General features: G+C 27.7%; 1 protein-coding gene across 2 annotated transcripts in view; it reads right to left on the bottom strand.

The window, feature by feature from the left end:
* LOC142322250 (progestin and adipoQ receptor family member 3) overlaps positions 1-17,389 on the bottom strand; it is a 122,726-nt gene that overhangs the window by 15,557 nt on the left and 89,780 nt on the right. The window contains exons 1-4 of one of the 2 annotated variants that reach the window (XM_075361110.1): positions 13,432-13,734; positions 7,827-8,050; positions 5,804-5,960; positions 3,581-3,733 (exon numbers count right to left, since the gene is read on the bottom strand). In XM_075361110.1, coding sequence (XP_075217225.1) covers positions 3,581-3,733; positions 5,804-5,960; positions 7,827-8,050; positions 13,432-13,485 — 588 coding nt within the window. In that variant the 5' untranslated portion in view covers positions 13,486-13,734. Of the gene's footprint in view, positions 1-3,580; positions 3,734-5,803; positions 5,961-7,826; positions 8,051-13,431; positions 13,735-17,389 lie in introns of those variants that run through there. The other variant, XM_075361109.1, reaches the window with a different exon arrangement.

Below are 17,389 nucleotides of genomic sequence, written 5' to 3'. Positions count from 1 at the left end.
TTCAATGTAATTTTCATAGAGTATATTAGGAAACCTCCTAGCGAGGCATACAACTTACTTTTGGTACCAAACCTTCGTTGAGACCAGTTGTTCTGTTAAATATACAAAATCACCAGGATGCCCATACATCCCTGCAGGTGCTGTGGAACAATTCAGAGAAAGCTTTGCACATAGTGTGAAGAAATCAACTCAATGTGTATCATGTGACTGGCATTCCAAAGACGACTGTTTGGTGTGTATTATGTAAACGATTACACTTGAAGCCATACAAACTAACCATGCTTTAACACATTACAGATTACAACAAAGTTGCTCGCTGCAGTTTTGTGTGGAAATGACGGATAAAATTGTAGAAAATGATATATTTTTAGTGATGAGTCAATGTTTCAGATCAGTGGCTAGGTGAACACCCATAACTGGAGTAGCGAAGACCATCATGAAATTTTGTATCACATTCATGATAGTCCTAAAATCAATATTGTTTTTTCTTGTTCCCAAAGCAAACATAGAATGTACAGCCCATTCTTCTTCCAGGAGGCAACCGTAAATGGTATTGTTTATTTGGACATGTTTCAAAATGTTTTAATTCCTCAGTTAAGCCAATGATGACAAAGATGGACACCATCACTATTAGCAAGATGGGGGAACCATCTCACTACTACCTAGAAGTTTAAAATTTTCTTGATACTTGATTCCCAGGTTGATGGATCGATCATGAAAGTCCAATTGCATGGACATCTTGCTTCAGATTTGACTCCTTTCTTTTTTCTTTTTTTTGCTATTTAGCCTCTGGTAATTACCGTTCAGATAATAATTCATAGGATGAATGAGGATGATATGCATGAGTTTAAATGAAGTGTAGTCTTGTACAGTCTCAGTTCGACCATTCCTGAGATGTGTGTTTAATTGAAACTCAACCATTAAGGAACACTGGTATCCACGATCTAGTATTCAAATCCGTGTAAAAATAACTGGCTTTATTAGGACTTGAATCACTGGAACTCTCGACTTCCACATCAGCTGATTTGGGAAAACGCATTCTCCACTAGACCAGTTTGATGGGTTCAGATTTGATCCCTGCTAGATTTTTTCTTGTGAGGTCTCATTAAAGATCGGGTTTATGTACAGACTTTGCCTGATCTTGTTGAGCTAAGACTTTGAATTAACACCACATCCTGACCCCTGTAGGGGAAGACACCCTCCGCCACCCTGGCGGAGTTTCATTCCAGACTGGTTACAGTCAACTTCAGGTGAGATATACATCGCATCACAAATGGAAGCCATATCAAACCAATGTGAACATCAGGTGACTAATTTAATGTTTTTCTATGAAATGAGAACTCGACCAAATCTGTCAGTTATCTCAATAAGTCTACACATATAAAAAAGGAATTGTTTTCTTTGAAATACAACATTAAGGACCCTATAAAGCATACAAAAAAATAATTTGGCAAAAAGTTTCTATTTATTGCAAGGGTGGTATTTATGTTTTTCTTTTATACTCTTGATTATCCGATTGTTCGGTCATTCTCTTACTCTGAAATTCAGTTATATCTATGAGACAGTATGACCAATTCTAAAAATTCAAACGGCTTATTTTTTGCCATGTTGAGTGCTAACGTTTGCATAAAAAAGATGTACGCTGGATCATTTGGTTTTCTGATTATTTGGTTATCTGTTACTTTTCTGAAATTAACTTATCTCCGGAATGGTATGACCAATTTTAAAAATTCAAACAGCATATTTGATAGCAGTACAAGTGCTAATGTTTATATACAAAAGATATACTCTTGATCATCCAGTTGTCTCGTTATGTACATTTATATCTATATATATAAAAAAGGAGTTGATTTCTTTGAAATGCACGATTACGGACCCCATAGGTATACAAAAAAACATCTAATTCATCAGAAAGTTTCTGTTTATTGCATAGGTGGTTTTTATGTTTATTTTTTTCTATGCAACTGCTCATGCGGCAGTAAACCACACATTTCTATTACATCCAGGTACACAACCTATTTTTTTCTGAAATAGCCAAAAGATTCATTTTCAATTATTTATTGATATGCCAAATAAAAAACATATGTTGTCGATTGTTATTTAAAGTTATTGAATATCAAAGATTTTAAAATTTCTGTTTTTTAAAATAACTTTTCAATGAAAAATCATTAAAAAAATGAAATTCAGGACAATGATAAATCTAGATTTTTAAAGACTTTTGAGGTTTTTACAATCTTTCTACACCCAATATTAAGGACATACACTGTAAAAATTTACTGCCTAAGTGCTATTGAGTACAGATTTCTTAAAAAAAATGAAAAATGTTGTAGAAAATGTCTATTGATGCACTTATGGTTCCATAAGTTGTGGATCGATAAATGGAGCTGTAGCTGAAACATCACTACAATAAGTTCATTGCAGTGAGATGCTAATATTTATTTTCTTTAAATATTTCAGTCTCATAAACATGAGAATATAAACGTGTTGGGAGTCCAGAAAGCAGAGCCCCCTGACCAACTAGTTTTTATATGCTTTTAAAGTTGTGAAATCCTTTTTGAATCACCTGGTAGAATAAAAAGTGCATGATAACATTAAACTGAGCATGTTCATGGTATAAAAAAACTGTTAATAAAGTATTTAATAAAAAATTTTACTTTTATTTTGCTTAACTTTCCTTGGCTGAAAGTAGCTGTGCTTTTTCCCTAACCTTTTTAAGTTGGGATCCAGTCCTTTCCACTACAGGACTGATTTATTTAAAATACAACATTAGTTCACATGGTTTTTTAACTTCTTATAGTTTACTGGATTAACAGAATTAATTTATATATATATAATATATTTATATTTAAACTAAATAATATTGTACATAAACTCTGACTGAAAGAAGGGTTACTAAATTATTTCACGTAACTGGGATGATTTATTTAAAATAAAAATTATAACTTACAGGGGGAATTTATTCTAAAACAATTTCTATAAAAATAAAAAACATTTTCAACAGTTACCTTATAATATTCCGATATTATAAGTAAGTGTAAGTGTAATTTTTTGTGCAATAATTTTCTAACAGCGTAATAAAAATTACATTGAAATAAACTCATTTTTTTACACTGCATCTGCGATGATTATAAATTAAAAGTATTTTTTCAGAAATAATCAGAATTTATAATTCTGCCAGTAAAACAGTAACATTAAAAAGAAATAACACAAACAAGAAATAAACTGGTTAGAACAATGATATCATTCTCCTAGTACAAATGACATGTTCTATTCTTCATTCCTGGATATCACATATAAGCTAAGACATATAAAAAACATTATCCAATAGAGACAGAGTAGAAAAGTTTTTTAAATGACAAAAAATGATATTAGACAAAAAATTAACTATCAATCACAAAAACATAACAGCTTAACCATATATTTAAAAAAATTTTAAGTCTGATTATTTATAAGAAGTTTTTCATTCCCAACTTATTAAAATAGATTAACAAAGCAATAACTAATTAATTATATTGACAAAATTAGAACTATAAAATAGAAAGTGAGACCTTAATTTACAAATATTAATTAGAAATTTTACCTTATGACACCAATATGCATAGTAAACACCAGTCATATAAATTCCTAACATACTAAGTGCAATTCCCAATAAATCAAATGACAAAAAGCAATTAAAATGCTCTTCAGAACGACAAGAAAATATATGATACAATGATGACATAACCATACAAATCTGAAAATAAATAAAGAAAATCAATTAATCTAATAAAGAAATCTTATACATTTTTAAATTTATAAAGAACATTCTCCAGAAATGCATACAGCAAAATGAGGGGTTGGAAGGAAAAGGTTTTTACCTTTACTTCCAACCCCTCATTTTGCTGTTAGTTTCAACCACATACTTGACATCCATAAACTTTTCTCAGTGCAGTTACTTAATCAAACCTAAGAAATAAAAATATTTCTAATTCTAATAAACTACTCTGACAAAATATTAGAAAAGGCAAAATTTAATTTCTAAGCATAAGTTTAAGTTTTTTCCCCTAATATGAAATGTATTTTTTACACATGGTTCCTTATTTGAGAATAAGAAATAAAAATAAAAAACATTTTCAAAATTTTAATCACTAGTAACATAAAATTGACTAAACAATTTTTCGAATCTCCTTCCTTATCCTTGACAACTCCCAGTTTTTTCTAATCATTGCTGATAAGAGTTAGTGGATAACTTACAGATGAAAAAATATAACTATGATTAGATAAAAAAAAGAAGAAAATCAATAAATGTTAAATAAAGAAATTTTTTATTTTAAAATTTTTAATGCAAATGAAAATAACTGTGATGCAATAAGAATTTTTAAACACAATCTTTAGAAATCAAAATAAGTATCTTTTAAACAAAGTTGCATATTTCAAATGCTAAACAATTTACGGCAGAAACAAATAGAGAAGTAAAACAAAATAAAAATTTGTATATGAAAGACCATACAGTGAAGAAATTTTTAGATAACTCAAGAACTAAAAATTCATCTAAATTGGAAAAAATTAATAAACTACAATGAAGATTAAAGTTGTAAATTGTAAAGAATCCTCTTCTCAATCATTGAATTTTTTTATAATAATTCAAACAATTTATTTTCAAAAACTTATTACAAAAAAAAATAATAATAATATAAATTTCTCACTCTACTTATGGACTAAATATTTTTATAGGAAATACAAAAATTAATATAACTTATTAATATATATTTATTTGTAATAAAGACACATTTTACTTAAAAATATTACTTCACTAATTTCTTGGGTTAACCAATCAACTATAGAAACTTATAAATTAAATACACAATGTTTCACTTAGAATTCTCTAAGCTTCCTCAACTGACAATACACATTCATGTATACATCATATAAAGTTCTCTTACATACTCAGTATGTAACAAAAATTCTCTTACATATTCAGAATGTAACAAAATTTTGTATGATGTATGTATGAATGTGTATTGTCACCAGAGGAAGCTTAAGGAATTCTAAGTGAAACTTTGTATTTGATTTATAAGTTTGTATAGTTGATTGGTTAACCCAAAAAATTAATAAAGATAATATGTTTAAGTAAAATATTTATTTTTATTATATTTAATTCTACCCAATCAAGAGGCAAATAAACTTAAATAAATTTAATTTAAGTTAATTATATATGATATGGTAGATATATAAATTCACTTTTACTTACATTTAATAAACATCAAACTACACTAAATTTTATTAAAACTTTATAGAACTAACAATCTACAGAGCAACAGAAGGACCTTCTAAATCAAGCAAGAAATGTCAACACAGAGAATGTGTGCCCTGTTTGTTTTGTATAAAAATATAATAAAAATTGATGAATATTTAAAAAAAAATTCAACAATATTATATAAATTGTTAAAACCTCTTTTCAAAAAAAATACAATATATATATATATATATATATATATATATATATATATATATATATATATATATATATATATATACATATATTTGTATCAATTGTAAGCAGAATTAGTATTCTTTTTAAATAAAATCAATTTTTTTAACCTTCAATAAGATATGATTCTTATTAATGAAAAGCTGATGACAAAGCTAAGATTTCACCTATTTTTCATTCAGCAGAGGTTTTTCAGTATATTAATACAAGTTTCACAACCAATCTCTTATCTGACAAATCAACCAGGTCAGCTGTAATAATTAACTAAATATCAAAACTTAAGAGATAAAATAAAAATTAACTCTGAATCATCAAAATATAAAATCACTTTACCTGAAAACATCCTAACAACAACCCTACGATGAATTTGTCTGTGAATGAAGCATGTATATTAAGCAGGAACAAATCATATAGAGTTAAACCAAGAAATAACATCCAACCAAAAATATGGCTCCAGATATTTATTGTTTCATTTGTCATCCAAAACATACTGAAATTAAAAATAAGCAAAATAAGCCAAACAAAACTTTTTTACAAATTGTATTAAGTTGACAATTCACAAGTTGAGATCTTTAAAATTTAGGACCACTCAAATAAATAAACTAGCGACTTTAATTACTTTCAGATATAAATCCATTTTTGAATTTACAAACTAATTTACAGAAATATAATGTAATGGTTATGATAAGTTAATGAATGAACACAAATAATAAAAATAAACATATTCTAATATTAAACTTAACATTAATCTCACTGTACCAAAACTAAAATAATAACAGTACCATAATACTGAGTGATTTAAAACTGTACTGACAAAATTATGGTGTTAATTCCATTGCACATTCATTTTCAATAAAAAATTAGCATGTTTTAATATTTTTTTTTTTCAATAGTCAGCTTCTCCATTTATTGTAGCAAAGATAAAATAAAATAACCCATTTATTTCAGCATAAATTACATTAAAGTAAAAAATAAAAATATATAAACAGAAATATTATAATTACAATAGTCCCTTTATTTAAATGGGGATTAAGTACCAGTAAAATTCATTGTAAATGAAAATTGTATAAATACTTTATTTTAATGGAATTATGATTATTTATTATTTATGAATTTATTATTATTATTATGAATTACATTTTGCATTGCATTGAGCCAAATTAATCTTCATTTCCCTTCAAAATTTTTGATAGCCTTCGCTATAAATGATTTCTTAAGCTGGTCTGACAACTTTATCTATCAATTTTAAAGACTGTCTTATTAATTAAACACTTTCTTCAATTGTTTATCATAATTTGTACAATCACATTCTTCTTCTGACTGTTATAAAACTTCCTCATCATGAAATTCAGCATTGTCTAGCATCATCAGTTCGTTTTCTATCTCCACTGCTTATAATTACAAAAATATTTTCCAGGTTTTAGCTGTTTTTCAACTTAAGCTACGTCTTTGCAATCCATTTTCATTATATATAATATTTCTGCTATATTAATCATCTCTAGCCATAATTTTTTTCAACAGGCATTCACTATCTTGGTGTACCAATTGTTTTATTTTTGGCTAAAGATACTAATAAAAAAATATTTACATTAAACTTTACTTAATATATATGAAAATTCTTTCTATGTAAATTGAATATATAAACCTTAGTTAATTAACCATTGAAAATAAACTTGCATAAATAAAGGGACGTGTATAATAAATCAAATCTCACTTCAACAAACAAATAAAAAAAAAAGAAATTAGAGTTAACTTTTTCTACATTTATAAAACAATTTAATAAATACAGGTCATTCCATATGATTGGGATGTGTTGATATATTGGAATAACAAGGTCACTGTATAAATAACTAAATGAATTCTAAATATTCAGTACTCAAATGAAAATAAAATAAAAAGAAATGTTAAATACTATACTTCCTGATATTCTCAGAGGTTAAAATTTTACCTCTCTCCCAGTGATAAGTTGAAAATTACCATTTAACTTAATAATTTTTTGAAACCTATTTTCTTATATAAACAAAAATAATTTTATTTAGACTGATAGACAGTTTAGACTGGTAGACAAGGTATCACACAATACATTTCAGTGAATGTAAATATATTTGGAGAGACCAGCTAAATAATATTATTCCTTACTTAAAATAATGCTCATTTATGATACTATATTATAAGATTCAAAACTATCAGACTACAATAACTTTTTTGACAAAACTGGAAGTTGTAAAATTTCAGATTTACAATCTGTTGTGGACAACAAATTTATTTGAAAAATCACAATTTAAAGAAAGATAAGATAGATATTAAGATATTTTTAAAATTTGGTTATTTACTACTAACTTTTACTCTTAATTACCTTTCGAGACACATTTTAGTTGACATATAACCCCTATATCCATTAAGTATATAAGGATTAAACTGGAGATAACTAGGTGCATCTTCATATTTTAATAATGTCATACAATCCATAGATGTGTTCTTCGACTCCTTTGACTGCCTGTCATTTTGCACAGAATTTGGTGAACCTGATGACAACAATACATCTTTAACATCAGCATTCTCCTTATTTTGTCCCTGTATCTGTTTAACATAAAAATTAAAATGGATTATTAATCTATGCCAGTTATAGAGGTAATATATGACATTGTCATTTATTTGTTATGGCTAAACTTAAAAACTGTTGGATGGATTTATACCAAATTTTTTTTTATCATATATATTTTGAAAGATTACAAAATACTCAGCAAAGAATACAGAACAAAAAATGTCATGATTTTTCTAGAAAGAAATATCTAATAGATATCTATCTATTATTTCCATTGCAGAAGTGTGTATGCTTCAGCAACACAGTTATGGATTTATTCTAACATACTAATGCTGATGACTTTTAGTCATTAAGAATAATCTATAAACTCAAATCTGAAAGGTATGCTTTAAGCAAAAGCCTGCTTCAAAATTTTTATATTTTTTTAATATTCCATTTTATTTAAAAAATATTATTTTAACATTTTCTGTGAAATTTTATTGAATTTAAGTTTTTTTTAATGTTTTTTTTTACACATTGTTAACTCTATTTAATTTTGCTTTTCTTTATTTTTGTGAAAGAATGTTCTTAAATTACACAAATCTTATAAGATATTAATTTCATTTTATTTAAAATTAAATTATCATTACTTTTTATCTAATTATATGATACACAAAAGACAAATTTATATGTTTGCAATTGTACATATCCATGATCATAACTTTGAAAGTTCAGAACAATACAACAAACTTTTGGAACCCTAAGCAAAAGACCCGTAAGCCATCCTCTACTTCTGTTTTTTGAAGAACTTTTTATAACCTTAGGGCTTATCTGATATGAAAGTCAGATAAACATTTACAAAAATTGTAAAAAATACACAATTAAGTAAATATTATGTTTATTTATTACTGGTAAATAAAGTATTACAGTTTGCCAGTAAATAATATTTAACATTAATAGTTATTACAAGTGTAATATATTTTATTAACACAAAGTACTGTACAAAAAGCAGTCAAGATATATTTTCATTTTTCTTGCCTTAAACTTGGAAAACTTTGAAACAAGTTCACATTCAGGTCATCAGTTTGAGCTACATACTGCTCTATACATATAAATGACAATCAAATGTCTTTCTCAATTTAATATGTGTTCTTTTTCTTTTTCTGTTCAGCTTCAGGAACCACCTAAGGTATTACTTCAGAGGATGAATGAGAATGATATGTGTGAATGTAAATGAAGTATAGTATTGTAGTCTCAGGCTGATTATTCCTGAGATGTGTGGTTAATTGAAACTCAACCACCAAAGAACACCAGTATCCACAATCTATTATTCAAATCTGTATTAAAGTAACTGCCTATACTATGATTAATAAGTGCTGGGATTAATTTAATTTGTGGTGTATGTATGTTTTATTATAAAACAATCACAAATTTCACAATTAAAGCATTGTCTGTAAACAAATTGTTGATATTAGATTTGAATAGCTCTAGTTCCCTAGTGGCTAATGGTGAAAATAATAAATATTAGCAGCGTAAACCAACAGCCTCGGTAATGGCTATACTACTGAAAATAAGCAGTTAACATTTATTATTATTATTATAATTGTCAAAAATAACAATATACAATAACTGGGTCATTCCACATCAAATCAACGAAAATAAGTACACTTCTCAGATTCTTGACCAGCAATTCAAATAAAATTCACAGGTTTGTTACCTGTACCCATTAAGGGATGTAAAAAAATATTTTTTCAGTCAGTTTTCTGTGTAGGCCCTGTAAAAAAAATTTCATAAAGCAAGGTTTGGGTAATTACAAAAGAATTACCCTCCTATAAGAAATAAAGAGCTCATTTTAAAGATCTTGGAATGGGTTTTCATACGAAATGTCACTTGGCAAAGTTTTGTGATATTAGTAGTTCACGGCTACCAGAACCATTTGACCTTGAATATATCCAAGTGTATTTTTTTTAAATTTTGAAAAAATATACTTTTTGCTTCCTAATATATTGTACATGTGGTAAACATTTCATAATCTGATCATGTTAAAAAATAATTTTGTAATTAGGTAAAACAGAATAGTTCAGTTGTTCCTCCTATGTGAACAATAAAAAACAACAAAATATTTTAAAATATTTTTAACACTATAATTGCTAGAAGTAGCTAACTTTATCAAATACATCTACAGCATGTGAGAATGAGAATTGCAAATTATGTATCACTAGGACTTTATCTTTCAGTTCACCATAAATGGTACATAATTAAAATGAGAATTCTTATGATGGTTCAACATTCTAATACATTATTGTCACCGGCTGAAATGTTACTCATTACAGCATTTGTTTCTAACCAAACAAATGTTATTTTATGGACCTGATAAAAAATTCTTCAAAGTGTTGACATGGAAAACTATTTTGTTAGAATCATTTTATTTTGATAGATATCAATCTGACTACTTACCATGATTTACTTGACATTTTTATTTCCAATTTATGTATTCTATTTGTTTTCAAGTATACAATTAATTTAATCAATAAATCTGAGATGTAAATATTTAATTCCGTATAAAAGATGTAAATATTGTTTGACTTTGCTAGTTGAAATTATGATATAATTGTTTATAGTTATGATTGGTAATTTAGCTTAATTTTCTTCAGTTTAGTTTTATTATATGGTGAAGTATTAGAGACAATTTTATTACGTCTTTTTTTAAATTGTATCATTAACTATTAAACTGTTTACTAGTAAGATAAACTTTTTTTTTTGTCTTCAGTCATTTGACTGGTTTGATGCAGCTCTCCAAGATTCCCTATCTAGTGCTAGTCGTTTCATTTCAGAATACCCTCTACATCCTACATCCCTAACAATTTGTTTTACATATTCCAAACGTGGCCTGCCTACACAATTTTTTCCTTCTACCTGTCCTTCCAATATTAAAGCGACTATTCTAGGATGCCTTAGTATGTGGCCTATAAGTCTGTCTCTTCTTTTAACTATATTTTTCCAAATGCTTCTTTCTTCATCTATTTGCCGCAATACCTCTTCATTTGTCACTTTATCCAACCATCTGATTTTTAACATTCTCCTATAGCACCACATTTCAAAAGCTTCTAATCTTTTCTTCTCAGATACTCCGATTGTCCAAGTAAGATAAACATAAAAATACTATCTCCAGAAGGTACACAATATAAAAAAAAAATTATTACAATACATAGTTTAAATATATGATGTGCTACAGTCACATTTCATAAAAAAACAAACAAACTTAATGTTTATAACCAAGCCACAATGTGAGTTAATATATACACTGTAAGTTAATATATTTATATGAACCAATTAACAGCATGTTGTTTATTTGCTTACCCTAGCAATGTATAGATGGCTGGAAAAAAATATTTGCTTAACATTGGAAACTTATCTAAATTGGTACTTGTGCATTAACTGGCATGCATATTTTTGGGTTATGTTTAGTTAGATTATCAAATTTAATTATTTAATGGACAAGTACCTATTTTAAATATTAAAATAACAACTCGGCTATAACTATCAATTACCAAATTTATTATTTAAATAATAAAAATATAACTAGTGTTAATTTAACGAGGTTAGCGAGCTAAGTGAGCATAGGTTACGAGAAGCATGTTTGGTTAATTATCATAACCTAACCAAACATAATCTAAACTCACTTTTTTCATTAACCTTGTCTAATTAATGTTAAATATAAAAATTATATTTGTTATTTTCCAACATTAGCGGTTATTATTATCAAATTCATAAGTAATTATGCATAATTACCGGATAAAACAAATTTACCAAAACATATACAATAGGTGTATATGTAAAAAAAAATTAATGCTAAAGAACCTCTAGATCATATGTATTTAAATATTGTCATGCAAGTAAATATTAAATACATTTAGCCCAAGAAAGTTTGTTCTCAAAATAAAGAAACCAAAAGTGCTCACAAATTTATAATATATAGTCACATGTGAGCAGTAGTTATGTTATTTACATGTTTGTACCAGATACTGAACTAGGATAAAGCCAATACTGATGTAGAGTTTATATGAAAAGTAGTTGATCAGTTAACAAAATATGTTTTTTTTTAATTATACATATCAATTCACTTATCTTACTACCAGCCCTACTGGACAGAACATTTATTGAGAATATAAACTGATTCTGTAGGAAATGGTACGATAATCAAAGACAAAAGTAAATTATCTGCATATGAAGATAAAAGTAGAAGACAAAAAAGTATAAGGACCTAATATTTCAGCAAAACCTACTAAATCTGCATCATCAGTACAACACTATTTGTTTCCAAATTAATAAACAGTTATTTACTCACATCTGGTAAAATATTTTTCTAATTATCTATCAATATAACTGATAAGCACTGCATACTACATTATACGAGTCCATTATATTTTACGATCATTGACACTGTTTTCTCTAATAATTAAAGAAGTTGCTGATCACATATTTAAACTTGAATAAATAAGACAATTAATATTGATTTACGAATTATTTTCTACTACATGTATAATTTATAAGAAAATAAATTAACAGTTGTGTGATGAGATGCCGTGCTCCAGCATAAAATAGAGGAAAAATACATTCTAATTAATAATTTCCCCTTAATTATTTTAAACTATTTTTGTATTAATTGCATTAGTTAAGAATTTAGAACTTTGATAATTTTTTTAATGTCACTAAATTATCAATAATGTTCACTCATGATTTCCAGATCCAGCTGTACAAAATCATTTAACATAAATGCTTTAATATATAACTTCAAAAATTTACAAGAAATACTTTATAAATAGATTATACCACAAAACTGTCATTTAAAAACATTACAGGTTACAAACTAAAAAGAGTATTGAAAAAAAATTATTTAAAGATTTAAAAAATTGATAACATAACTTTAAAAGAGACTATAAAAAACAGCAAAATACAGGGGCTCTTCACACATAAGATACATCCAAAATATGTAAACTTAATTATTTTTTTTAATAAACAAATGATCTTAATTTTAAATTAAATTATATAGCATGTGTTCCTAACTGAAACAGCAGACCTAATTAATGTTTTTTCACTAACGATTGTTAAAATAATAATTAAAATGTTATTCTTAACAGTAAAAAACAAAAAATATAACTTCTTAAAAAATACAACATAGACGATGGATGTACTCTGCAAAATAACCTAACCTAACTAATCGCGAATATAATCAAAAACAAACACTAGATAGTAAAAGTACTATTTCTAAACGTTAATATAACAGCATGTAAAAAAAGTTAAAATAGGTTACATAAAAGCTAGATACACATTCGTAAGTGTGACGCACACTTAAAACACATTCGTAAGGTTTAACACTGCTACTAGAATACAGTTTAACCTCAATTAAGAGCTAAAAAAAACGATTGAAACTTACACAAGTATTTTTTGCTGCTGAAATGTTTCTGATATGAACACCAGATGTATCCATGGTTATTAGGTTATGTCACAAATCATCACAAAAGAATAAACATTTTCACGTCCACACTTTTCCGGGTGGACCACGGTCAAGGACGCTCACTACCTAGCTGGCCCAACCAAAGACCAGAGCAGTGTGCCGCCAAACACAGCGATAAAAACAGATTAAAAAAACCGTACGAAATTAAATTATTAATATTTAACACTAGGAAGTGAACAAACCGATTTTATTTAATAATCAGCCCAATAAAACTGCAAAACTAAAATAAATAACTGTATAAAATATTATTTAGCAGCTCACAGACAAGTAAATTCCACGAAGTCATTTAACATGACAGGGTAGCCAATAACAACAATAAAAAGGTTCGGTAACCTGAATTATTTAAACAACTTGTGGCAAATCTTTTGCTGTACTAGACATAATAAAAATTAACACATCGTTACTCACACTAAATTTATGCACGCTACAAACCATACAGCTACTTCAGACCTTAAAATCACTTAGCATAAAAATTAACTATGCGCAGTAACAATTTAAATTAATATTTACAACTAACGCTTTAATAAATATTAAATTGATACAAAACTGGCAGGAAACATAATATATATATATGCACTTGTGTAATTATGAATTCATAAACGTATTCTATTATTTATCAAATTCCACAGCCACATTGCACATCTGATAAGTTGCAGAAGACCATCAAGTTCTTACTTTAACTTCTGCAGAAAGTTTACTGCAATTTTTAGCGCTTCAGTAAAGGTAAGACAAATAACCGAACCAGAATTTGCAAACTGTAACTAAAATTGTAACAGATATCTCCTGCTGATATGCATATTAAGCATGTAATTTTCAGGGCAGGCAAAATCAGCACTGGCAATTTTTTTTTGGAAGTATTGCTCTAAATTGAAGTAAAACAACGTAACACACATAACACTTTCCAAATATTTTTAAAAATTCTCCACCGTGATCGACAAACAAAAGACAAGTAATTTTGGATATGATTATTCAGACTGTATGCTTTTTAGAATATCATTTTTAATCAATAGGGATGTATTTTCCCTAAGTTGACGATAAAAAATACACAAAAATATTAATCTTTAATGACAAACTGTACCGAAATTAATGTTTAAACAATTTTTTTATACTTAGGCCATATTACTAACAGTTGCTCATATATATATTTGGTGACTCTGTATGTCACGGTGGCGTCGGGTGACGATTGAAGGCGATTTTTTTTTATGAGGTCATAAAAATAAAATCGTCACTAAAAAATAATATATATATATATATATATATATATATATATATACAAACCACTTGTGTATATATATATATATATATATATATATATATATATATCCATAGGTTGTATTATAGGAGGTCTGTAAGTAAAGTAATGAGAATATTTTTTTTTATTACACTTCAAACTTACGTCCCAAAAAAAAGAAAAACTGAGCAAATTAAAAATCAAGAGTATGTTAATTAGTTTCTTCGATAGCAATGACATTGTCCACAAGGAGGTCTTGCCTACAGGACGGACTGTAAATCAATATGTTTACCGAGAAATTCTTGAGACTACGGAAAATCAGTTGCCCACGTAAGACCAGCCATCAAAGATAACTGGATGCTGCATCATGACAATGCACCTTGTCACACTGCATTCTCAATTAATGAGTTATAGCAAAGAAAAACGAATTCTTGTAGTTTCTTAACCACTTATTCACCTGTCTTGAGCCCCTGCGACTTTTTCCTGTTCCCGACTTTAAAAATCACCTCAAAGGACACCATTTTAGAACAGTAGAAAACATAAAAAAAATGTATCTGACCATTTGAAGGATATTCCGGTTTCTGAGTTCCAACACTGCTATGAAGAGTGGGAAAACCGTTTGAAGCGTTGTGTGGCTTCCCAAGGGAATTATTTTGAAGGTGATAGAACCATGTATAACTGGATTGTAAATAAAAAGTTTTTCTGAACCAGTCTCATTAATTTATTTACAGACCTCGTATATAGGATGTGTACATACACATTCACACAGTCGTTAGTATTTATAATTTGATTTTATAATAATCTGTTTATGGTTTGTAATTAGTTGGTTGTGTTTTTAAGGTTTGTAATTTGTAGTTTGATGGTCGGTAAATGTCGACCAAGTGCATTTGCTTTTATATTCACAGTAAATTTTTGAAGCTGTGTTCGTCTGTCCAATGTTCGATATTGTCTACTACTGATGTCATATATTATATACTTTTTGTCCAGTGCGACTGTACATCGGTGTTATGTTGACAAACAGGAAGTAGCTTCAAAAAAAGGATAAATATAAAATTATATATTTCGCTATATCACAGTAAAAATTTGCCAACCACCTTACTGTTAGCAAATCATATATTCAAACAACCTGAATATTTAATTTTTACTTACATTCGTACGTAAAAAATATCTTCATCTTAATATTTTACAAAAATGAACGATTAACTACAAAAACGTAATTATAAAACGATATACTAACGTATATACGATTCTAATATACTTTACGTTTGACCAAATCTTCTAAATACATTTTTCGCGTAACTAAAATATATAATCGCCAGCAATAACATTAGCAGACGCCGTTAAAAAGCAGCAACATCAGTGACTGAAGATAACAACATCAGCTACGGAAGGTATAACGAAGTAAGTTTAGAAAAAATTATTTTCAAATAATTTCAGTTAGTTCTATTATTATTAATTAACATTTTTGTAAAATTTACAATCATATTGAAGAAAAAAATGAACTGATAGAATTAAATATTCGCTAATTAAATTTCACGTTTAGGCACACAAGTGTTTAGGCGTTTGTTGCTAGTATAAAAAAGTACGTGCTTGGGTTTTACCACAACATTCGGCCTAACTATTGAGATGAAGCAATATGGCAACTGAATTAGAAAACAAATTAGCAGAAAGAACATTTTTAACTGTTTCAAACTATTTTACTTCTTTACATTACGACATTAATCGCTTTAATTTTTTAACTTTAATATCGAGTTAACGATGATAACGAGTCTTTTCTGTTTTTCCCCACAATGGTTTTTGGTAATCGGGTACCACTTTTTTTTCTTCCAAATCAGTGGGTATTTGGAGGTATCTGCAGATAAAATAGAAATATAAAATCTAACCAAACTTAACGTACGCTCGCTAGTGAAGGATAGCGAGCGTAGGTTAAGTTTGGTTAGATTATGTTTATAATTGGGTCATTAGACATGACCAATTAGTTTAAACATGAGCATTTACTAATATGTAATACGTAACGTAAAAAAACCATTGTAGGGGGAAAAACAGAAAAGACCCGATGACACTAACAGACGACATTAATACCAACAGAAACTTGACAGAAGACACTTTAATGTCGTCTGTAAAGTTCAAATAATGAAAAAAAATGTTTATAAGTTTATCTTTTTATTATAATATTCTGAGTTGGACTGAACAATTTATTCATTTTTGAAAGTAAATAAATAAAACGTTATTATAATCATAATTACAAGCTTTTTGTATTCGTCGGCAACTGAACAGTAGCAAGCATTACATAGGGTAAAGATAGCCTACCATTACAGCAATTCAATGAGATTGCATTAACTGCTTCCTCTTCAAGGACAATAACGACAATATCAGTACACAGCCGGCCGACGGATTACCAACTTCTGAAATAGCGACTGTAGTTAACGCAATACTTACTGTTGAAAGTTTTACAATATGAATTTATGATGTAATAATATAAACCGGCAAACATAATTAAAAAGTATTAAACAGAGAATAAAAAGGGCAAAAATCAATAAAAAATTATTATACGTGCAACATTTAACAAGCAAATTAAATACCACCCACAAGCACTTAACTTTAATGCAATAAATATCATCCACAGGTAACATGACGTAGAGTACA

The sequence above is a fragment of the Lycorma delicatula genome, chromosome 3 (genome assembly GCF_047948215.1).
Source record: "Lycorma delicatula isolate Av1 chromosome 3, ASM4794821v1, whole genome shotgun sequence".
Lineage (NCBI taxonomy): Eukaryota > Metazoa > Arthropoda > Insecta > Hemiptera > Fulgoridae > Lycorma > Lycorma delicatula.
This window is presented reverse-complemented; position numbering and strand designations above follow the sequence as displayed.